General features: G+C 37.1%; 1 protein-coding gene across 1 annotated transcript; it reads left to right on the top strand.

The window, feature by feature from the left end:
* The first annotated feature begins 3,682 nt into the window (after window positions 1-3,682).
* Window positions 3,683-24,981, top strand: slc7a14a (solute carrier family 7 member 14a). The gene is made up of 8 exons (XM_039676955.2): window positions 3,683-4,148; window positions 11,677-12,183; window positions 13,715-13,951; window positions 16,126-16,343; window positions 16,456-16,602; window positions 18,123-18,331; window positions 19,583-20,460; window positions 21,891-24,981. Exons 2-8 carry the CDS (start codon window positions 11,880-11,882, stop codon window positions 22,259-22,261), a joined length of 2,364 nt encoding a protein of 787 aa, XP_039532889.1. The 5' UTR covers window positions 3,683-4,148; window positions 11,677-11,879; the 3' UTR covers window positions 22,262-24,981.
* The last annotated feature ends 1,082 nt before the right edge of the window (window positions 24,982-26,063 follow it).

Below are 26,063 nucleotides of genomic sequence, written 5' to 3'. Positions count from 1 at the left end.
TTCCCATAGAGATCCTCAGTGAAACAGGCTTCAGAAAGACATAAAAGGAAAACAGTTCAAGCAACAGAGCTTAAAACATTGCAACCTTTGTTCACTCCAAACACTTCTTTTGATTTATAATGTAATAGTTGTAGTTGTAATGTAACCACTTAGAGTTGGTGTCTTTAAGTTGAGGTGGATTCATTTTTTTTAATGATATTTAGCGTCATTAATCAACATTGTGTTTGTATGTGTGTATATACATAGTTCCCACAGGCAAAAAAATTGTCACGTGACCTCCCCGGAGACGCCATCTTTGAGGGCAAAACCGCTGTGTTTACCATAGGCGTTTACAACGTTTTATCAGAGAATGTCGTTTTACAAACAAATATTTATGTCTGTTTATATTGTTATGCAAATCATGAAAAGACAAAGTGTAATAGATTATAAAGAGACTATTAAAACAAGACATAGAGAGGTACAATGCGAAAATTTCATTCATAAATGGTGTGTATCCTAGCTTATGCAACAAAAGAAGCACTGAGCACCGATTATGCAACTTTGCCTCAGATACAGTATTTTCATGTGTACAATTATCTGGTATTGGTGAGGAGTTTTTACACATGTGAGCATTTCCAAGCCTGGAAATCACTGGAAGTGTACGATCAGATTGACGTGGGGTTGGTTTGGTGACGTTTGCTCAAGTGCAATCAATGGAAAAGTAACTTAAGTCATCATAGCGAAGTAGCATGATGCTAATCTGTCTATTAAAAAGCCATAGCCTGCACAACTTAATTCCTATGTTCCCCAGTCACCGGTGATTTCTGTAATATGCATGTACTTGCGGGCGTCATGGTTCGGTGCATGAATATTAAAATAAATAACTCGCGTGCAATTTAATTAATGTAATGAGGAACTACATTATACGCGGGATCTTTAGGGACATAATCTGAGATTGCAATGCTGGAATGTGAGATCAAACAGTGGAAACAATGTTGTTTTGTATGTTTTTAATACCTCGTCATTTTGTTCATACAGGACATTATTCAAACTGCAATGTGTTAACTTATATTTATTTACACTCGCAATAAAACACAACATTGTGCTTTTGTCAAACAAATTCTTGCGTGTTTTGAGTGAGTTTCTTTCCTGTTTATGCTCGCCAGCCATAATCTCCGTCGTTGTTCGGACAAAAGCTTAGTCTTCTTCTCACATCCATATGGAGTCTAATGACAGGTATAGTGTAAAATCCCGATTTAACTGAACCTCCGGCACGATTTTATCATCCATTGACTCAGCAGGAGATGACCATTTTCACTTTATAGCACGAAACTCATTTCACTTCGTTCAACTCGTATTGCTTCTTCTTATGTTTTGCCCTAAGCAATGGCGCCGGGTCGGCAAATGCCCGTATGTTGTGACGTCATGTGGGAACTATGTATATATACACACTCACCTAAAGGATTATTAGCGACACCTGTTCAATTTCTCATTATTATCTAGTCAACCAATCACATGGCAGTTGCTTCAATGCATTTTAGGGGTGTGGTCCATGTCAAGACAATCTCCTGAACTCCAAACTGAATGTCAGAATGGGAAAGAAAGGTGATTTAAAGGGGTCCTGAACTGCTTTTTAAATTTCTTTATATTGTTGTCTGAGGTCAACTTATGACGTTCGCATGGTTTTACATTCAAAAACATCAAATTGAATAAACTTATAGGCTATTTTTACACTAGTTTTGAGCCTAGCTCAGAAACGCTCGGTTTTTATGGGTGTCTCGCATTGAAGACTTGGAAGTAAACGCCTACTGCTGAGTGGACAACAGTTTTGTATATTATAATGAGTTTCAACTCACTCGTCGGTGCACGTGAGGGAAATTGTTTTGAAAACTTCCAATGTTGTGAAATGGCAACCGGAATGATTCGCCCTTACATGTTCGACCCAGAGTCCGTGTGTTATACCATTCCTGTCAGATCCAATATAGAAGGCACAGCACCGTATTTTAATCGGTCTGCAAATCCAGTCTCGACCTGTGTCTTGTTTAGAAAACAATCCTCAGTGAAATGAAGCGAACTTTCACTGACATGCATGCAAACTTCTTTCGACATGCATGCAAAGTTTCCATTGTGGGTTCTCTCAATAATGACCATACTTTTGGCTAGGAAAGGATCTGCAGTCTCCTCTTGGCTTCATCACCCTTTTGAAAGGTCGGTAATTTCTTCTGATTGGCCTATCCCCCACTTGCATGCATAGTCAGGGTTCTTCTTGTTCTTCGTCACGGGAGGCTTGGCATTAAAGTCCTTTGGTGCAGGCGTGCTTGGCACCATCTGAGCAATCAGGGCTACCCACTAATGATAATGAGTCTGCACCTCAAAGAGAAGCAGGACCACGGGTGACATCTGAACACTGCCAATTAGCAGCCAGTCCATAATGCTCAGTTCAGCTTCCTCCATATGAAACTCTGTACATCTGACCGAGTTTGGAAACTGTCATGACTTTATGGCTGAATGTGGTTTGGCAGCACATAAAATTAAAGTTAATTTGGATGTAATTGATTTTGTGAAATTGACACTGTGAGAGAGGAGGCTGTGACAGACAAAAAGAGAAATGGAAGGATGGAAGATATTTTCTGTCAATGCATCTTTTGATCTTATTGACATTTTCATAATCTTGTTGTACAAAAATCTTTGCACACATTAGATAAGTAAGTATAAATGAGTCCATATCAATTGGCACTAGCATATCAAATGAATCAAATGACATAAGTGTTTTGTAAAAAAGACATGCTTTGCTCCAAAACTTGTGAGATGCCCTCAGAACATATACTGTAACATTCAACAATCAGGACAGAGAGATTGGGCCAGAGGCTGAGGGCTGAGAGCTGGGAAGAGACACCAAGTCAAGATCAGGGTCCTCAGGCTTTTTGAGAGTATGGATTCAAGCATTCAAGTTTTATGACAGTTTAAATTGTAAATTTAATTTCCAGGTCTATACTCAAAAAGTGAATAAATGGATTATAACTACAGCAAAAATATAATTGTGTACCATAAAATCCCCTAAAAATACTAAATATTAAAAAAACAAACATTATTGAACTAAAATATAATACATTCATCTCATTGAAATAAAATTGAGGGGGAAAAACCAGTCATTTCTCTTTGAAGCAAGATGGGTTCTGGTTGGCTTTTTTTGGTACAGTTGTGGGATTATTAGGAAATGTTTTTGTGTATTTCTGTATTTTTTCACCATTTAATTTGCAGTACTGTAGGTTATTGTTTCTTATAACATTTTGAAATAAAATGTTTACAGCTTAATGCAGGTTTTCCGGATGACATAATACAAATACATTTATTCAAAATTTTAAAAAGTATATATTTTTAAATACATATCGTTTTATGTGAACTTTTTAAAATCTATTCGTTTTATGATGCTTCCTGTAGAGAGGTTGGGTTGTAACAAGCAACACTTTTGGTTTATGAAGCATTAGGCTAGATTTCAGAACAATTTTATTTTGTAGCAGACAAATATGGAAATATTAAATCAATTTTTTTAAACACATTACCTCAAAAATACTTGGAGACGTTAAAACAAAATGTTGCTACTCTGGGCCTTTCTTCTTTTTGTGTAAATATGATCACGCATGTTCATTACTTACGTCACTTTTCATCTTCCGGATTTTGCATCTTTTCTATGGATGCAGCGAGCGTGCTTCCTGTTTCCTTCCCATCATGCGTTTGATGGTGGAATTATGACGGATCATTTTGCCTGTCGCAAAAGGGGCTCGATGCTCTCAAGCAATGATATCATAACGTCATTGACGTAGACTGTGATAATAAATGAATTTGCTCGCTTATCACGTGGAGGCAGCGTCTGAATAATTTAACCCCTGCGTTACTACGCGAGCGTAGGTCCCTTTTTGCAGCATCAGTGAAGTATCCTCCCTACGACGACCTTAATCCTTACAATGATGATTTTTTCGCCATCAGTGCTGCTTTGAGTTACGATGAATCATTGTTAATGTATAATGGGCATTATATGATACGCAAACGGAAATGCATCCTGCTTGGGATCCACCTGCCTTTGGACTACGCCACAGTATCGCGGCGCTGTGAGCCGCAGCACCGCACATCAGCATCGGCACAGCTGGACAGCGGCAGCAGCTTGGAAGGTAAGCGTTGACCAAACCAGGACACTAGGTCAGGATGTACACTAGACCCTATTCAGCTCAAATCAGAATCATATATGAGCAAATTACAGTTTACAGGCGAAAAGACACAATCTGTGTAAAAAAAAAAAAGAAAAAAAAAGAAACGATTCTTTAGTATTCAGTTTCTTTTTGTGATTTAAAAGCGGACAGGGATTAAATTAATGTTTAAGCCACTCTCTTGCGATTAACTTTTTAACCGATGTTGATTCATCAATGATTGAAATAAAACACCCCACGTTGATGTTTTTTTTTAAAAAACGATAAGAAAATAAATATTTTGTTTTGGTATCAGCTGGTTGTGTTTTACGGGAGGGGCGGTGTGAGATCACTATCAAGTGAATGTCTCCGTCTCAATAACATGCATTCTATGCAATAGAAAGGCAAAAGACTTGTCTTTATTATTAATGACTGGGTTTTTTAGACAAACAATGGCCTCTTTTGATTACACCGCCTGTGAATGTGTCTATAGGGGAGCTCTAGGCAGTGAAACGAGGTTAATCTCCAATGACATGATGGCAGTTACTCATGGATGCCTTTTGTTTATAACCGGGCGTGTAAAATACAACGGCGCTGACCATGGTGCTGAAATATACACGTCCGGATTTATACATCATTAAGTTGCTTTTAGTATAATATTAGACAACTACTTAAAAATAGTTGGTGTGGATACTTTAACCTGCTAGTCGAAAGATGTGTAATATCTATCTTCCTTTGTTGCAATTAGTTGTATAGAGATTCATGTTTACCACCTCCAGAAGTGGTCTGACCATTTTTGCTTGTGAATTTTTAAACAGTTAAATATGAATGGAAATTATTGCCTCTCAGTTGTTCCATTATATTAGGTTATTAGGTCTCTTCTGCTGTTATTGAATAATCCATCTTTATGTAGCCTATTTGTTGGTGTGATTGATTCTGTTTTTATTGAGCTTATTTATTCTGATTTATTGAGTCATGTTTTATTTCACTGCACCCGCCATATTTTTATGTACGGTTTTATACTAAATCATATTAATTTTACACTCAAATGTCATGTCACAAGACAAAAGATAAGTGTAAGTATTATTACACTTCAAACAACGTGAATGGAACATTAAACAAATTATTGTGGATAATTGATACCAGAAAAAATAATAATATAAAAAATGCTGGGTTGTTTTGGACTAACAAAATATGAACAAACCCAGCCATTGTGTTAAAAATGTAATTTAAAAATGTAACCCAATGGCTGGGTTTGTCCATATTTTACCCAAAATTGGGTTCAAACAACCCAGCATTTTTTTAGAGTAATAATAATAATAATAATAATTTCTTATTTCAATAAAAGAAATGGGAAATGTTTTTTTAATTATTGTAAAAGTACAATTATATAATAAGGTAATGCATATGCTTTTACTTATAGTGTACAATAAGTTTTAATGTATTTTACTGCAAAATTAACATGCATTGTTTACTGTTTAATTCAATTAATATTTTCACTATAGATTATATGGTAAAGTAACTTACAGTTTCAACTTTTTAACACTTTTTTTTACAGTGTAGCTTTGCTGGGTTGTTTCAAGCCAAATGTGGGTCAAATATGGACAAACCCAGCTATTGGGTTAAATATTTGTATTACATTTTTGGGTTTATTCATATTTGACCCAAAATTGGGTTAAAACAACCCAGCCTTTTTTAGAGTGTACACTTTAGAGGACTTTAAAGATTCTTCAAAAGTTAATGGATTTTTTTGTGTTTTGGCTCTTGAAAAGCCACCTGTATGCTATTTGAACTCTGTCTCATGAGTTCATGGGTATGACTTGCTTTTTTCTGGCTTTGCTCCCATTAAGCTCTTGCCACTATTGTGATGTCACTCGCACTGTTTGCGCACATGCTGTAATACAATTACAGGGTTTCCGTCAATTAGAACCACCTGCAGAACTGCATTTGGCATGAGACATAATGCAGTCTGGACAGCTGTGGGGAGACTACTCATAAATAAATACTCATTTCATTATAAATATAAATACCCAAATGCATTCTTTAAAGTGCAGTATTTGTAGAGTAAACTGCCTGGCAACATTTAGGAACCATTTTGTTCTGTACAAAAGTAAAATTGTAATGTTTGTATGTTTTAGATTTTGTTATTGTACACATCACCCAGTGTCTTATAGGAGTGTTTGTCATTCATTTACACCTTCTGACTGATTAATACCATATTGTTGCTATGATAAACCGTTAGCAACATCATGCAGCAAAAACAGTAGTTTTGTATGGAGTGCTGTATTTAAATATTTGGTTTAATTTGGTTCTGACTGTGCCCTGATACTTAGAGATGTGTGTTGTACTGAGGGAGAGATGGCAATAAATCTGATGGCCTGAAATGGTGTTAGTGTTCGTGCCAGGCAGATTCACTCCGCTCAGCAGCCAGTTTATGTAACAGTGCAGTGCCCTAGAGGAGGAGGGGGTGGAGAGGAGAGAAGGGAAAGCAAGAAGAAGGGAGGAGCTGCACTACACTGCCCTGAGGAAAGCTCTGACTGTGTGGGTGAAGACAGGTGTTATCAAAGTTTGGAGTTTCTACATTTAATCTTCTGTTTTTGTGCGTATTTGTTTTTTTTTTTGTGTTTGGTGAGGTGATTTTAAGGTGATGCTTAAAGGTTAAATCTGTTTCATCATGCCAAAAATAAAGATCAGAGCAAGTCAGATTAGATGGAATTAAATGGAGCATCATTACATTGTACATAAGTGGGTTAAGTTTCTTTCTATGTTGTATAAACGTGAGTATTCCGATTTTAGGTGCTCAGTTTAAGGTCAGTATGATTTTGTTGAATTAATTAGTATTTGTATTCAGTAAGGATGCATTAAATCGAACAAAAGTGATATTAAAGACATGGTTTACACAACTTTTTAACATTCTTTTTTAAACAGCAAATCGTCGTTATATTGATTTCTGAAGGATCATGCGACACTGAAGACTGGAGTAATGATGCTGAAAATTCACAGGAATAAATTAAAATTATTTTAAATTGTAATATTTCACAATATTACTGTTTTTACTGATCCAATAAATGCAGCCCGTATGCATAAAGATTTTTTAAAAATATTAAATGCAAGTATATCATTTTCTTATCTTTCATTTGATGCCGATCCCTGTTTTAGACTCGAAACAGTCCTGCTGTAAATTATTTTCAGTTAAGCTTTTTGAAATGTTTGAATGATACTATGAATTGAAAACATTCTACATTGTGCATGCTTCCACCTGAATATGCATAATTCGGTTACATTTAAGACAATCTCAATCTCTCTCATTAAGATTGGTGTCCTAGTCCTGGTATTTTAAAACAGTAAATCAGCTCTTTTGAGGACAGCCTGTTGAACAATCTCTCTGTCTTTCACTGTGCCAGGGTATACAGTATGTTGGCAGGGCTGATAAAGGAATACATGGAGTCTGAATCCCTCTGTAATTTGAGCAATGCAGTTCTGTCTACCATTTCTACACACCATCTGCTGCAGCCGTACAGTAGCTCTGCTGTGTTTTGCTGTATCTTGTACTCTAAGGTTAAAGTATAACGCAGCAGAACAATGCAATGGGAGATTTCCATCTCTCATTCTGAATACAGGCAACAGCAGTGTCAAACAAGGTGAAACTTGTAAATTCACCCTGTTATTAACAAGAGAATTATGTAGTGTGAAAAGCATGGCGAGTGTCAGTTTCTCATCTGGAATTGTGGGTTTAAATATAACAGTTTCTATATGTCAATGTTAAAATATCAGTGATTTAAAATAAAACTCGAGAAAGGGAAGCTTTCCTATAATGTTTGGAGGTTATATTGGCATTATGTTGTCTGAATTGGCTATATTAAAATCTCTATAGCATTAAAAGCTAACATTTGGACATTAGCACTGAAAACAGCTCCATATAAAATACTTTTTTTACACCCAATGACAGAGCGCATGTTGTATTTCTTATGACTAGACCATGTGACGGTGTATTGGAGCTAAATAAAAATCCCCTGAAATTTTTATCAGGATGTGGAAGGACCAGGTCCCAAAGTTTTATTTAGGGTTTAGTGATGGCGTATGTGTTTTCAAATGAAATGAAACATTAATTGGAAACTGAACAAAAACGTAAAACATTTATTACATATAAGGTTGTACATTTATAGCAATGATTAGAAGCATTTTTCCTTCTACCACAAGTAGGCTTGGCAACGGTTCAATCAATCAGACCTCCTCGACAAAAGCTGTAGAATATGCCCACTCTCTTTTCCCACACAATGATCTCACAAAGGAAATCAATTCTTCTTCCATTGCCTGTAGATGGTCAAACACTTTCCATCACTTCCTCCCTTACCAATCACACTGCACAATTACCCAATTATCCTGATTCCTAAATGACAGCCATGACTGATTTAGGTGAATTTGACCTCCACAGGGGGCTCCACCTATTTTTTACAGTCTATGGGCTTCACCTGTTTGATTTGTGTTTTCAAAAAGATTTCAAAAAAATGGTTTTGAAAAGAAATGAATACATTTATTCAGCAAGGATGCATTAAACTGATCAAAAGTGAAGGACATTTGTTTTTACTTTTTTTTTTTTTTTACTTTCGGCTCATCAAAGTATCATGAAAACATACATCATGGCTTCTTTCTAAGATTAAGCATCACAACTGTTTTCAACATTATTTTAAAATATATTGAACTTTTAGTTGTAATAACACACTTATTTTCAAGCTTTATTGCTGTAATATGTCAAAATGTTGCTATGGTTATCACCATGGCAACCCATCACAGGTTTCGGCTAGTGCACTACACTACACACTACTCACAAAACTTTGCTGTTTGTCCACAAATAATAACGTTGTTAAATTTTTCCAAAACTATTTTTTATTACTCATTTTAGGTGGACATAAGCACAATTTAAGCAGATATATTATAAGTATCAGCTAAGAAATATTTAGAATGGGGGAATGTTAGAACCTGTTTCTTAGTTTTTATATGCCAGTCATATACTGTATATCTGAATATCTGAAAAATATATGAATTTATATATGCCAGTCATATATATATATATATATATATATATATATATATATATATATATATATAAATACAAACCATATGTATTTGGCAAAAGTATTTTGCCTTTTGCTATGCTGTTCTGCTCGCACGCATTATTTATATAACCGTTAATGTATACAATACATGTGGAAGGAGAGCGTATGTACATTAAGGATCTTTATGGCATTATCTTGTCTCTTTGAATAACATCAAATCTCTGTGTTGGACCGCAGGCCACTGTTTATACATGTGTGTGTCATAAGGTCATTGGCAAGGTCTGAATATATACTCTTCCAGCACCCCAAAGGGACAAACAACATCATGACGTTACTGTTTAGCTCAATGTGGACTGACATGTGAACCTTAAATAACCATTACTTTTACATTTTGCAGGACATCTCCTTGCTTGAAGCCACAATCCACCCATCATACATTTAAGTAATTTATAAGCTAATCGGTAGAGCAGACAGACCCAGTCTTTGTGGCCTGTTGTGTGGTTTGTAAACCTGTTACTGGTCAGTTGTCGTGTGCTTGAGTCACCGTGATGGACAGACTTCACTGTGATCTGTCTTCCTGCAGACAGTTAAGACATGGGATGAACGAGAGAGAGTATCATTACTGCTAAGAGAAACCATCAAAATCCTTCAAAGTGACAGGATTGGTGTGTTAAATCGGAAGGAACTGGGCTAGTGGTGAAAGAGAGGAGGAAAGGACTGTAAAATGAGGTGTAAAAAATGTGTTGGTATAAAAAAAGGTTTGATATAGAGAAGATCAGAGGAGAAAGAATGTCAGATAGGAAATGAAACCGATGAAAGCAGGAATGGGTTTCGTTCTTTGCCTGTTCCTATTTGGCTGCACACCAGGGCTCATCAGCAGAGTTTATTGGTGTTTAACATGGGTCTTCTTGATGTTATCTCCAGCTTCTTCCTATCAAGAGGCCCTTAAGATATCAAATCAACAAAGTCGAACAAAACGGCATTACATTTAGTGCCACCTAAGAACACTTATTTTTCATATTTATTTAATCTTTTTGAACTGTTTTATCAGGATGGACCGAAAATGAATGACTCATGAAATATCACTGCAGCTAGCAGGCATTTATAAATAAGGTCTCTTGTTTGAATGATGGACACAGATGCCATAAACAATTGTGAAAATCTGATAATAATATGCTAATTTTCTGTTCTTTTTCAAATTTATGAATTGCTTTGAATCGACTGAGATATTGTTTGGATATAAATGATTTGCTTGATGATTTCTCTGAAAAAGTGTCATTTAGCCTGACAGATATATCCATTACTGTTCTTATCTGTTTTTTTTTTTTTTTTTTTTTGTGACCCACAATGGCGGCAAAATATTGTGCTACATGTTTTACATTGTAGAAAGCATCCATTCATCTGTTAAACTAAGCTAACAGGCCTTTCTTTTACAAACATTAGTGAATAGCTGATGGAAAGATCCCGCTCCGAGGGCTATCTTGCCTCTTGCATTAGTGTTTAATCGGGCGGTATTAAATGTATTTCTTGTGAATATGGCAGCACATTTCCTTTAGGCTAGCATGAAGAGGCTTTTACCACGACAAATGTTTAGTCAACAGCATTAGATTTGCTTCAAAATGTGAATGAAACATACTTGAACAACAGAAAATGCATCTTTTTGGGAGAATTCACAGGATGATACCCAATGGTTTTGTGTTCATAATAAAAAATCACTGGAAGGGCCGTTCAGATTTTATAGAAGTAGACAGGTGCAAAATGCATCATTTTGTTGGTAGTTATATACATTCTGCATATTAGAAATGTATTACATAGCACAGTATTTCACAGCTAGTGAGAAATATATATTAGATATATATATTTTTTTTTATTTATTCAACAATTATATGAATGTTACTTTTTAATAATGCATTTACAGTTGTGATAATATATCTATATCTATTATTATTAAATATTAATATTTTTTGTATAGCTACTTTACCATTCAAAAATGTGGGATTTGTGTGATTTTTTTATGTTTCTGAAAGAAGTACCTTATGCTCACCATGGCTGCATTTATTTGATCAAAAATACAGTAAAAAAAAAAAGTAAAATTGTGAAATATTTATACAATTTAAAGAAATGTTTTATAATTTAATATATTTTAAATTGCATTTAATTCCTGTGATAGTAAATCTGAATTTTCAGCATCTTCAGTGTCACATGATCCCTCAGAAATCATTCTAATATTCTGATTTGCTGCTCAAAAAAGATTTCTGATTATTATCAATGTTAAAACAGTTGTCCTGCTTAATGCATTTGTGGGAACTGGGATATATGTTTTTTTTTTTCAGAAATCTTTGATGAGTTTGAAAGTTTGAAAAAAAAGAAACTTTTATTACAGTATGAGGCAAGCTTAAGCATGACTGTCAAGAATAATGATTGATCATACCATTGTCATCTCATTTTGTTCACAGCGTTGCTTCACCTTCACCCTCACTGATCATGTGGAAACATCTAGTGATAATGCTCCTCTGAAAGACAGTGAACATCTCAGCTGGTTTCTGTGTGACCTCCTATACAACAAGGCCATCTCCCAAAGCTTCTTTAGACCCTCCATCCTCCTCAGAGTATCAGCCCCATATCTTGAAGCCCTTTTTATCCATATCCTGCCTCCAGGATGAGTGGGCTTTTTGGCAAACTGGACCCACGGCGGATTCAGTGGGGGTCCACCTGGTTTGCCTTCCAGTCCCGCATTCTGCGCACGAAGCCGGTGGAGTCCATGCTGGAGAGCTCAGGTGGCACGGGGGCTCATGGCACCAAACTCGCCCGCGTTCTCTCCACCGTGGACCTTGTGTCTCTGGGAGTGGGAAGCTGTGTAGGCACGGGCATGTACGTGGTTTCTGGACTGGTGGCTAAGGAAATGGCGGGTCCTGGGGTCATTGTGTCTTTCATCATCGCTGCCGTGGCCTCCATCCTGTCAGGTGAGTGCCGCCCCAACTTCCTGTTCCAGTCAATCTGACACAAAAGAGAAAAACACAGAAAAAAAAAGGTCTGTCATATTCCTCTAAACCTTCCCCCAGTGAAACGTGGTCTAGAGTTATTGTACTAAGGGTAACGTAATTTTTTACTCATTGATCCTGAGTCAGTCTAAAGCTTAGTGCATAACTTTATGCCTCCTGACGTGTGGTGATGACGCATGGTGAACTGGCTCATTAGATTTACAGGTTGGAGCTGTGCACAGCATGCAGCAACCAAAATAGAGTTTGGTGGGGAAAATCCATTTAGTTTTCCCTGTGGAGACTAACATAAAGTACGCAAAAATGAAGGGAATATTTTGTTCCTGTATGCAGCTGACTCTTCTACCCATGGAAACAGAAACAGAGTTCAATATTGAAAACACTTATAATTACACCCTTGGTCAATATTAGCTATACAGGCCATGAAAAAAGTGTCTTTAGTTCAAAATGTTCATTAAAATCGAACCTATATTTAAAGTCAAATTTATCTAGAGTAAATTCTTGACTTCCATATGTGCCACAGATAATATTCATTCCTGTTTAAAGGTTTGGGGTCTGTAAGATTTTTGAATGTTTTTGGAATAAGTTTTGGAATATGTTTTGAATAATGTGATGGTAAAGCTGAATTTTCAGCATCATTACTCCAGTCTTCAGTGTTACATGATCCTTCAGAAATCATTGTGTAATACGATTTTCTGCTCAAGATAAAACAGTTGTGCTGTTTAATATTTTGTGGAAACTGCCCTTTTTTAATAGAAAGTAAAACAATTATAGCATTTATTTGAAATATAAATATTTTGCAACCTTATAAAAGTTTACTTTTGATCAATGTAATGCATCTTAGTTGAATAAATGTATAAATTCATTTTTTTGTGAACGGCAGGGGACAAAATGAACAAAAATCCTTTTAGAATCTCAATAAAAGTCTTTAGCCTTTCCAAGAAACGGATATAACATTAAGTCAAAATGAAATTGAAATGAACCCTATTTACTTTCCTAAAACATGTTCCTGGTTTTATTGTGATTCATTCATCTGTTACAAAGAAAAACACATCACTGACTCCATTCTGGTATGAAACAGTGACTTTTCTCCATCCAATGAATTCTCAGTAAATTAATTCAAGTGCCATTGTTTATTTGACCATGTATTATTCAGAAATACATTACATTATGTCAACTTCGCAGTTTATGTACTGCTCTATAGCGCTGGTGTTAGAAAGTACATATTAGTTTGGAATGTAAAAACAGATAATCCTTATCTTTTTTTTCCACTATAGTGGGGTTTACAGGGATCCAGTCTGTAAAGAGGGATTTTACTCCTGTTATCTGGCCCTCTGGGATTCTATGTTTGACATTTGAGAATTGATCTGACACTCCAGCCCCAAAAAAATCAATGACTCCATCTCAGCAACGAATTAGAGCCAACACGTTCATGCTTTTATTGATAACCTTCAGGAGTACAGGTGTTACAGTAATCATTGTTATCTCTCCACAGGGGTGTGCTATGCTGAATTTGGTGTGCGTGTGCCTAAAACCACAGGATCTGCCTATACTTATAGCTATGTGACGGTGGGCGAATTTGTGGCTTTTTTCATTGGCTGGAATCTGATTTTGGAGTATCTGATTGGTACAGCAGCAGGAGCCAGTGCACTCAGCAGCATGTTTGACTCGCTGGCCAATCACAGCATCAGTGGCTTCATGATCAAACATGTAGGAACACTCAACGGACTGGGTGAGTGACATGAACTTTAGACACTGTTATGTTTATGTTTAGAAAATAATCATCAATTTCTGGGACCCCCATTAATCTCAATACTGCAACAAGGAAATCTTAATTTCACATAAAAAACCATGGCAGCCTACTATTATTCATTTTAGATTTTATGTCACTAAATGTTGCAGTTTGAACTGAACTGAACTGACACACTAATGGTGTGACACATACCCACAGTAATTACAAAAGAAGTTACAGTCGGCTTCATTTAGCAGTAGATAATGGTGCTGCAGAAAAGAATAGGCACTTTGGCAGTCAATAGTCTGGTGACAATGACAATGTTAAGAAAGCTTGTTAAAAAACAGTTTCTGTGTTGCACTGTGAAACAGCTGCTCCAATTATATTTCTGAAGAGGAAAAATAAGCACTTTCATAGGTTGGGCATTTGCTATTAAAAATAGGGTAGAAATATTTTCAAAGCAGATATGATTTGAAACAACTTCTAGATCTTGACATTTAGTTATACTAAATATTCATGTGAAAAATGCTTTTTCTGTATCTTGATTCCTGAATTATGAAATATCTTGATTGAATAGTACCTTTTAGAAAACGTTTATTCTGTCAGGACTACTATCGTCAAAGATGATACAGTTTGGATTGGTGGAATGGTTCTGGGCATGAACTCTTGGAGGGCAGCAATAACCCACCTTAGGGTAAACTGAACAGAACCAACATAAATGTATTGCAGATAGTATTAATGTTGTGTACAGTATGATTTAAGAAAAAAATAGTCTGATGCGAAGAGGAATATCAGAAGGCCAAGTCCTGACTGGATGAGAGGAGGAGCTGGGGATGGAGGAGGGTACACTCTAAAAAATGCTGGGTTGTTTTAACCCAATTTTGGGTCAAATATGGACAAACCCGAAATGTTGGGTTAAAAATATAATGTAAAAATGTAACCCAACGGCTGGGTTAGTCCATATTTGACCCAAAGTTGGGTTAAAACAACCCAGCATTTTTTAGAGTGTAATTAGCTGCTAATAATTCTTATATATAGGGATGCTGTGATAGGCATCGTATTCATAAAGGTATATGACGTTATGTCCTAAATGTGGATCAGCTGATGCGAGCTTGACTGAGGTGACCTGCCGAAACTAACGCTACGCCTGATTATTGTTTCACACATAATATTGCAAAATTTTTATTAGTTGGTTACAGTCATGAAAACAAATTATCTATTGTTATTTTTATATCAAATACTTTTTCCTCACATTGTAAATTTATAGCTGCCTTTATATTTTCGGAAGGGTACATTTTGGGGTCCTTCGCATCAAAACCTTATACTCAAAAAGACACACCATCTACTGTCAATCCTCAAATTACAGATGGAGGAATAAAATAAGGGTATTTGGGAAATGTAAAAAGGATGCTATTTGTTTTCTGCTCAGCGTCTTTGGTTTGCAGACAGACATTACAAATAGACTATTGTGTCTGACCCAGACAAAACATGACATTTTGTGCCAAAATACATAACCATACTGGGCCAACAGCAGTAAAATGTCTTTTTCTTTAACCAACCCCTTTCTCTAAGAGCCTAATATCCCTCCATCTGTGTCTCTCTGCGCACATTATGGTTCATAGTCATTCCGCGTAAGGCCTAGTTTGTATGTTGAATATTTTTAGAAATACATCATTTATTCATGACAGCATTGAGGGGTCAAAAGAGGACTGTCTTTTGACATGTTGTGAAAAACAACTATCTAGACTTACTACTGTCATCTGAGAGACATCTATCTATCTATCTATCTATCTATCTATCTATCTATCTATCTATCTATCTATCTATCTATCTATCTATCTATCTATCTATCTATCTATCTATCTATCTATCTATCTATCTATCTATCTATCTATCTATCTATCTATCTATCTATCTATCTATCTATCTATCTATCTATCTATCAATCAATCAATCAATCAATCAATCAATCAATCAATCAATCAATCAATCAATCAATCAATCAATCAATCAATCAATCAATCAATCAATCAATCAATCAATCAATCAATCTATCTATCGAAAACTTTTGTATATTATTTTGTAATGCTAGCATCAAAATTGGCTCAACACATTCCTTTTTTGTTATGTTTCAAAATCCATCTGATGTGAATTCCTCGTTTATCACCTCTCAGGTAAAGGGGAACAGTCGTATCCAGACTTCTTGGCCCTGGTCATAGCTATCCTGGTCACAGTAATAGTCGCTCTGGGTGTGAAGAATTCCGTCGGGTTCAACAACGTGCTGAATGTCATCAATCTGGTGGTGTGGGTGTTCATAATGATTGCAGGCCTGTTCTTCGTCAGTGTAAGCAACTGGGATGAGGGACGATTCCTGCCTTATGGCTGGTCAGGGGTAAAGAACATTTCTAATCAGTTATTGAAGTTCAAATCATATATTACTGTAACAAACAGTGAAGAGAATATTGCATTGTCTTGTAGCTATAATCGACCACTCTGTCCAACAGGTCATGCAGGGTGCAGCCACTTGCTTCTATGCTTTTATTGGGTTCGACATCATAGCCACCACGGGAGAAGAAGCCAAAAGTCCCAACACATCTATCCCCTATGCCATCACTGCCTCTCTGGTCACCTGCCTCACTGCCTATGTCTCTGTGAGTATATAGCATTAACCATTTGTACGTTTGTTTCTCATTTTGGGTTCATACGCAATACCCAAGACCACATTGGAAATCTGGGATTTTTGAAATCTGAAAATTGTACATGTTACTATCCTTTGGCTGTTTTGATTGTCCATGTAACACTCAAGTTTGTTAATTTTCATCGTTAAGTGTGATGCTGACTTGAGTCAGGTGATAAAGGTTTTATTAAGTTTGGTATGTCATTCACAGTCTGTTTATTTATACTTAAACTTCCCTTTTGTTGGGGAACTCCTAGGTCTCGTCGTTGTCCCCTTTTGCTCGGGAACCCTAGTCCTGCATGCCAATATTCATTGGCTCGTTTTAGTTCCCTCAAAATCCCAATTCAATGAAAACTCCTTTGACAAGGCGTCTCTGTTCTCTTCTCAGGGAATGAGGGTTACCATAGGTAACCGATTCGTTCTCCTTTTAAGAATAAAAATGATGCATGGCAAAAAATGATCTACTGTAGCATAACTTTGTCCCTTTCTTTGTGTTCACACAGACAGTCATTGATTATTCTCTTCATGCAGCATGTCTGGATATATTAAAAGCTCTCCAGCTTTATCACCATGCTATGCTGTCTGTCTGTAGCTAGGAGGTTGTCATAGAAACGCAATGGGTGTTAACACACCGACAGACCTCGTTCCTGTATCTCAGGAAAAATATTCTATACATTTTATTTATATTTTCTCTGTTTTCTGCTATTTGATCTTCTTTTATTCTTTATCCCTCTAATTTTTCTCATGTCTGTTTTGGATTTAGCTGAAACAAATTTGCCTTTACTAAAATGGCTCTTCATTTTAACACCTACAGGACTGTATGATGAGAAGCAAACTTGTTAATTAGCAGCTTTCAGATCTCATTTTGTTGTCATAGAGGCTAATTTTAGACCAGACACTTCTGTCTGTGTTTGTGTGGATATGTGTGTGTTTCTGTTGCATTTTCTGAAATGCTTTAAATGTGCCATAATGTATAATGGTTAATCAAAGAATTCTTGATCTTTTGATTCAAAAGAGTCCATTGTACTATGAAAACAGATTATAACTTTGAGAACCCAATGCTTTCTACCCAGCAAAAATTAACCATTTATTAAAAGTAAACAGTAAAAACAACTTGTTCTCTACATTTGCAACTTTATAACGCCAGATATTTGAAAACATAATCACACCAATGATGCCATTAGGTGTTCAGAAAGTTTAGGATAAATTCCATTAGTCTTAGTTCTATTAGACTTTTTATTCAGAAACGTCTGTCAAACCCATAGACTGTAAAAAGTAGGTCAAACCTTGTACTGTTTCTGGCTGTCACTCTTTTCCTTATCCTTCCAAAGGTTGGAATTGGAAGATAATTGTTATTTTTTAACAATGTTCCTGATCAGTTTGAATGACACATTTATGATGGGTGCATTCTTAAAGCTAAGTAAAAAATAAATAAAAATAAACTGTTTAATTGTAAGGTCAATAAATCACACTCTGTTTCTTCCTCTCTCACAGGTGAGTGTGATCCTCACCCTGATGGTCCCTTACACTGAAATTGACACAGATGCTCCTCTGATGGAAATGTTTTCTCTTCATGGCTTCCAAACTGCCAAATACATAGTGGCCATCGGCTCCATTGCAGGACTGACAGTCAGTTTGTTGGGCTCTCTTTTCCCACTGCCGAGAGTCATCTACGCCATGGCAGGAGATGGTTTGCTCTTCAGGTACTGTAAAACGAATTTAAAAAAGACTAACTGCAGGGTCAAGTAATTATGATTCACGATGCTGTTTAATGCTGTATGTCTCCATTATTGCAAATGATTCAAATGCCCTTTAAATATCATTCTCTGCTGGAGAAATAGGCTCCTGTCATGCAGTTTCAAAAGAAATGCCCTGACATTTAAAATCAAAGCTAGTATAATGGATATGTGGTAAGACTTTGATAAATTGAATGTTTGGATGTTTCATCCCTGTTTACACATGGTATGAACATCTGTACACCCGTCACGTGTTCAAAAGTGGTCAGGCAAGATACACTGGCATTTACACTTGGAAGTAAGATCTCTCAAAGCGTCTCAAATGCATCTCATGTCAACACTCGTCATCAGATTTCAAAGGGAGGGTCGTCCCCTTTAAAAAGCATGAAAAAGTATTTAAAAATTATAAAAGACTACAAAAAAGTACATTCACATTTTAATCTCAGTTTTGAGCAGAAAAACTTTTTAGTGGAATACCTGTAGAAAATGTGCTTCACATAATGCTGCCACTACAATTCGAAAGTTTTGGGTCGGTAATATTTTTTAATGATTTTGTCTGTTATGCTCACCAAGGCTGCAATCAAACAGTAATATTGTGAAATGTTACAATTTAAAAGAACTGTTTTCGAGCTTTATATACTTCAAAATTCAATGTATTACTGTGATGGCCAAGCTATATTTTTAGCAGTCTGATTTGGTGCTCAGCAAATTTTTCATTTTATTTTCAATGTTAAAAACAGTTCTGCTGCTTGAGACTTATTTCAGGATTCATTGAAAAATCGAAAGTTCAAAAAAACTATTGAACTGTTATTTTTACATTTATTTGAAATAGACTTGTTTTGTAATATAATAAATGTCTTTACTCTCCCTTTAAATCCATTTAGTGCATCCTTGCTGAATAAAAGTGTTTGTTTCTTAAAAAAATCCTACTGACCCAAACTTATACTCTATAAATGCACTTTTCCAAAATGTTTATTCAGACAGTTTTCTAGCCACACATATCTGACAAAATTTAAATCTTTCGTTTTAGTACATCTCGTTGATTGACAGTAGTCAAGTCTTTTTAGGTGTCAGGAGGGATTAGCTTCACACTTCCAATGTATGTGCTTTTTTGACCTTATCCAAATTCTGTTTAGACCCCATTTGTGCTTGTATATAGCTCTGCTCTCTTGTGATTGGAGGACTGAAGGTGTCATGTGCACAACCTGTATGTTTCAGGTTCCTGGCTAATGTGAGCACGTACACGGAGACTCCTGCAGTGGCCTGTGTGGTGTCGGGGTTCCTCTCTGCTCTCTTGGCTTTGCTCGTCAGTCTGAGGGACCTGATCGAGATGATGTCCATCGGCACTCTGCTAGCCTACACGCTCGTGTCGGTGTGTGTGCTTCTGCTGCGTTACCAGCCTGAAGGAGACATCCACGGATTCGTCAACTTCCTCTCCGAGCAGAACTCGAAACGTAAGGAGGGGGTGCTGGCCGAGTGCGAGAAGGAAGCCTGCTCGCCGGTCAGTGAGGGTGATGATTATGGAGGAGCCGCCACAAACACCTGCGGAGCCAAGAACCTGCCGTCTCTGGGAGACAACGAGATGCTGATTGGTAAGCCTGACAAGTCCACCTACACTGCCAGTCACCCCAACTACGGCACCGTGGACATGTCGTCAGGCATTGAGTCAGATGAGACGGACAGCGTGTACCTTCTGAAGCTGAAGAAGCTGCTGGGGCCTCGCTATTACACCATGCGCATTCGGCTCGGCCTGCCGGGCAAGATGGACCGCCCCACTGTGGTCACCGGCCGGGTCGTCACTCGCTGCGTCATTCTGCTCTTCATCCTCATCTTCTGCTTCTGCTCCCTCATCATCTTCGGGTCAGGTCAGATAGCTGACGGCCAGTGGTGGGCCGTGCTGCTACTGGTGCTGCTGCTTCTGGTCATCACGCTCTTGATCTTCATCATCATTCAGCAGCCGGAGAACCCTAAGCGCCTGCCCTACATGGCTCCCTGCGTTCCCTTTGTCCCGGCCTCTGCCATGCTTGTAAACATTTACCTTATGCTCAAGCTCTCCACTATCACATGGATCCGTTTTGGCGTATGGTGCTTCGTGGGTGAGTTTCGATATTAATTTAAATGGGCGTGTTGATACAGGCAGCATCTTATTGACATGGGTCATTCCTGAAATGCAGGGTGGTTTCATTTACTGTATACCATTCAAACTTAAGGTTAGGGTCAGTAACCGAAACTTTATTCAGCTTCATCAAAAGTGACTGTAAAGACATTATAATGTTACAAAAGGTTTATTTTCCAAATAATTTCAGAATCCTGAAAAAATGTATCACACAAATATTACCGTAATGTTACTGTTTTCAACATTGATAATAATAGGAAATGTTTTTTAAGCAATAAATAAGCATTTCACGAGTTCACACTTCACAAATCAGTCGGATAGATTAAATTGGTAAACGTATTTGGCGTGCTGTCTGGGGAGAGGGCTCTGATCTTGGTAAATGGCCCGAACGCAGAGTATTCCCCTAGGTTTTGGAAGTGACCTGGAGAGTCTGATGAGACGGGGTGTGAGTTTTGACTGTGCTTATATATGGTTTGCCTTTGTGCTGATTGGGTAGATATGTTTACTGATTGTAGACAGCTGGTGATACTAGTATTTGTGATTACTGATTGTAGACAGCTGGAGACACTAGAGTAGCTCATTTTGACGTGTTCCTCCCGAACTACATTAATAAAACATAATTAAAATCATTTCTGAAGGATCACAGGAATAAATTACATTTTAAAATGTATTAAAATACAAAACATTTATTTTAAATTGTAATAATATTTCACATTACTGTTTTTACTGTGTTTTTTAATCAAATAAATACAGCCTTTTGGCGAATGTTTTTTTTCTCAAAAACATTTAAAAACAAATTCTATACTTTTGAACAGTTGTATTAAACTCAAAAACATTGAATGACCATTGACTAAATTTAATAGATTTCTAAATAATATAATACAAATTGCAAGTGATTAATTTTTTTCCTTTACCTAATTGAATTTTTTACAACAAAAATGTAAATATGGTTTTAATTGGTGATCAGTGTATTGTTTTTGCGTTCTAAATATATTTTATGAAAAAAAAAAAACGAAACACACACACACACACACACACATATATATATATATATATATATATGTTTTCAAAATGTAAATTTTTTGCCGTTGTGTAAATAATAATGTTATCATTAACTAAGTTGAATTTCTTGAGCTTAACCAGATCATATTTCTGAAAGTATAGTAAAAATGACAACCTTAATCCTTAAATGACAACAAAATCATATTGATTTTACAATAAAATTTTACAGTTCTAAACTATTGCATGACAGGAATGACCCACATGCTCTCCACTTTCAATCATTTGCTGTGTTTTTTTATGTTTCTTTTGTCAATGAACTGAGGGAAAACACTGATCAATTACATCTGTGCATTCGTTTATGGATGTGTGTGCACTGTTTGTGTTGTCTCTGTGTATTCGTCTCTGCAGGTGTTTTAATCTATTTCGGCTACGGCATGTGGAACAGCACCCTAGAGATCACGGCGCGAGAGGAGGAAGCCCATGCTAGCACATACCAGCGCTATGACGTGGGCGTGGATGACAACTTTGCCGTGGATGACGATCTATATCCTTCAGGAGATGGAGGGCCATACCAAAGCTTGGGCTCCCATGAGGGCAGAGGTGGGCAACAGAAACAGCAGGAGCAGAGTGAGCCTCGGCTTGACGGCCAGGACAGGGTGGACAACCACAGGACCTCCTCTTCCTCCTCACACAGCAGGGCCAAAAGCAAAGCTAGCAAACCTAGTCCGGCCTTTGAGGCGCTGGTGGTCGACGATGATTTGGACGATCCTTTGGAATGAGAATGTAATCTGAATGTACTCGTCTGCCGACAACTGCAGAACCCTTGGGCTAGATTGTTATGTCTCTCTGCAATGAGTTTTTATTTGACGTTTATTCCTTCATTTACAGCCCTTTTTTTACTACTAATTGGATAATGTGAACGTTTAGGATGGGATTTAACATTTAGAAGGCTTTTGAGCTTTCTTTTTTAACCACCTATAGCACCTAAAATTCTTTTTGTTTTTAAATTATTTTACAGTTTTATATCTCATTATAATCATTTTACTGAACTCTTCAGCACTTAAATATGTATAATCTAATGTTTCTCTTGAAAGCAACAGTCCCTCCGACCAAATTACACTAACTACTTTAGCACGAGATTCATTATCTGGCCTGTAGTTTATTACTGCCCTGTTATTTATCACAGTCCCACAGTTTTCCCTAAACAAGCTGTACAATCTTTCAGTCCGTTCACAGATCACTTCCGCTCTATTAGCCTCGACACTGTCTTTATGTGGGGTCGATATACTGTAAAACCAGCTGAAAAATTCCCATACGTAGCCCTTAAAACACTTAAAGCTATTTGCACACTTTAGCTATTCAGTCAGCAGCTGTTTCTTAATTTCATTCTCGCATACAAAAAGGTTAGTTTGAGAAGCAAAGATAGATGATACGATGAGGAATGATATGATAAAAACTTAGACCCCCACAGAATCAAAGGCCTCATTCTCTTCCACTCAAACATCTAGCCCAAGTGAGGTTTGGACCGTAGGTTTTTACAAATAGTAATTGGACTTTGCTTGCAATAGTGCCTTCATCTGTCAGTGTGTGCTTTAAATATGGCCATCAAGATGTCCATGCTTGTTTGTTTGTCATTTCTGTTGATGTCGACATATCCATGGGTTTGTTTTCCCGCTGAAGGTGCCTGTCAGCTGTCACGTGTCACAACCGACCATCCATTCATCCTATGTGCCAGTGACTCCGCTTCATCCTTGCAAGCAGGCCGCTCTGTGTAAATACCCACGGTGTGACCACAGTACGATTTGTGTCTCTCGGCTGGTCAGTGTGTCCGTTGAAAAAAAAAGGAGACGTGATTTAGGAAAACAGAAGGGGAATTTGCATGTGGTGGAGAGCGTTGTGAATTTTGAATCTGGATGTGCTCTTCTGCTGTTCCCTCCTCTCCCATAATTCACCAATCTGTCCAGACCAACTCTATCTGTACAGCTCTGCCAGCCGAAAACAAAAAAAAACCAAAAAAAAAACCAAGCCAGGCCTCAAATCCATACATGCGGAAGACACTCTGAGCACATCCTGCCATATTGCTTTAAATGTGTTTCCCCTCTTGTGTTTGTGACAAATATTTAGAAACAAACAAACAAAAAAAAAAAACTAAAGATTGAGTTGCCATAAATGATTTGCAGGCTTTGAGTCCTATAAAGCACTACTCTATTGAGTCAAACTATTTCTTTTTAGATCTCACAGCGTGTAGAGCTCAATTTTGGGGCCTGGGTTGGTTTTGTTCCTTGCATTTGGTCTATGATGTGATTCTTGTCGCCGTGGCATTTTGCTGAATGTATAGCATGTTCAGACGTACGGGGCCCAGAGTAAAACTATGTCTGTGAGTATTTGCATGTGTGGTGACCGTTGAAAGACTTGATGTAACTCTCAAATGTAGCATTCTGAGAGACGAGGGTAGCAGCCTGCCCATCGTACACCCCTCAAACGCTCCTCGTCCTGAGTGGCCTCTGTTTACAAAGCAAGCCAAAGTCTGCATCCTTCGTTTACTGTATCAGACAAAATAGTAGAACACCTTATAAGAGTGTGGAGATGTGAGATATCGAAGAGAAGTATTTTTTTACAGGCATTTCATACCTTCAGGTTCTCTGTCAGGGTAGTGTAGCCACCGCCAGTGGTGTTTTGTGGGCTCTCTTACGGTTCAGACGAATTTCTGAAGACAAGTGGCGAAAGCATATATTTTTAATGGCCTCTTTCTAGACTAAAAAACATAACTGGAGACGTTTGGGTTTTGATTTAATAGATTTCATTTAATGTTATAACACAAGAATAGGCTTAAGAAGAGCAAGGTTTTAAAGAAGTAGTTCATTAAAAATGAACATTTTGTCATAATCTTTATTTATCTCCTAACCTATAAGATATATTTTTTTGTCCATAGAATGGAAGACAATGGGGTCAAATGATGTTGTTTTGGACCCCATTAAAAAAGAAAAAAAGAAATCTTAAAAATATCTTCTTTTGTGCTAAGTATAAGTCATACATGTTTGGAGCGACATGAGGATGAGTAAATGATGACAGAATTTTCATTTGTGGATGAAACTACCCCTTTGAGTAAGATTAGAATCTACATATAGAAATATTTTATTAAAAATCTATCTGGAAAAAAAAATCAGAAATCTCTGTTGCTTTTAAAGATAGCTACTATTTGTTATTCGTCTCTGAGAAAAGGTACAGTGTTTGTACTTTGTGATCTATCTTTCCTGCTATCATAGTTTGTTCGGTATTTGTTCAGGAAATGTGGAGATTGGCTGCCCTTGCAAATCTGATCTTTGTTTCTTCTGTATATTTTGGTATGAAGTGGATGTATTCTGGTTTCAATGATTTTTTTAAAGAATCTATTTATTGTTTCTTCTACTTGTGGTTTTGCTCTCCCGTTGCACTGTGTAATGAGATGTTAATATTGCTTCCATGCAACAATGAAAGTCATTTATTGCAGATCAGATAAGCGTGACTCTTGATTTTCCTTTCGCTTTAAGGCTGTCTCACACAACCCGGAATCAGAAGTAATAAAAATCCTCACATGGGTGGCTTATGTAAGCATTGCATTGCAGGCCCGCTCTGTTTCCTGTGGCGTGGAGCGGTGAGCCTAGAATAACAGCGATCCGAGGGTCGTACCTGAGCACAAAACAAACATGGTCATACTGGGATGGGCTATGCCGCTGGCTATGCAGAGGAATGAGATGAACAGATCAGGACGTACTGTTCCATTATCATTGCTGCAATGGTGGTCGATGTGGTACAATATGGTTTGGAGATCTCAAAACATGTTGTTATGTTCAATTCATACAGATCAGACCCTTCTGTCTGTATGGTGCAGGCATCGACACAACCAGAAGCACCCTCCTTTTGTGGCAGGGTCTTCATAAGTGTTATTCCTATGAGGCACTCATAGGACGTCATTTGTGTCATCTCTCATCAGCCTGAATCAAATTTAAATGTGATGTCCTTATATTGTTTGTCGTCATCTGTTTGGGAGGAAGCCTCCCCTTTTCCTGATGCAAAATATCCTGGTGCTGATCCTGGATGAGAGGATGCTGTGTGGTAAATGGTTATATTTTCCTGATATATTTAAAACACATATTTAAAAAAATATTATGCACTTTTAAGCTTATGCAATACCCAGTAGTTGCTTTATTACTCGCACTAATCCTTATGCAAAAGGTGATATCAACTCACTGCACAAATAATCCGACATTTCCTGTAAGAAGCCATTCGGTGTTTTCAGAACATTCTGGAAACTGCTGATTTTTCTGGTCAGTTCAAGGTCTGTCTCATAATCAGTAACAATTTGTACTAGAGTATCAGGTAACAAATATACAACGTTGTCATTTTTATGCTCAGTAGTATCAGTTTTCCACGGAAAAACCAGACAAGCTAAAAATACCACATTAGAATATGATTACTTGAATAATTTTTGGCTAGTAAATGAAGTTGTCATGTTTGTTCAAATGGAGATACTTTCCTGAGTTACAAAGAACATTAAAGGGCCATGAAACGCCTTGTTTCAGCACAATCAGTTCTCGTCAG

The sequence above is a fragment of the Pimephales promelas genome, chromosome 5, assembly GCF_988280905.1.
Source record: "Pimephales promelas chromosome 5, fPimPro1.hap1.1, whole genome shotgun sequence".
Classification (NCBI taxonomy): Eukaryota; Metazoa; Chordata; class Actinopteri; order Cypriniformes; family Leuciscidae; genus Pimephales; species Pimephales promelas.
This window is presented reverse-complemented; position numbering and strand designations above follow the sequence as displayed.

What these genes read in the sequence shown, in the direction of transcription:
- slc7a14a (XM_039676955.2), top strand. Translation starts at nt 11,880, where the DNA reads ATGAGTGGGCTTTTTGGCAAACTGGACCCACGGCGGATTCAGTGGGGG. An exon ending in CGTGGCCTCCATCCTGTCAG is followed by an intron (nt 12,184 to 13,714) that starts GTGAGTGCCGCC and finishes ATCTCTCCACAG; the next exon opens with GGGTGTGCTATGCTGAATTT. An exon ending in GGAGATGGTTTGCTCTTCAG is followed by an intron (nt 18,332 to 19,582) that starts GTACTGTAAAAC and finishes TGTATGTTTCAG; the next exon opens with GTTCCTGGCTAATGTGAGCA.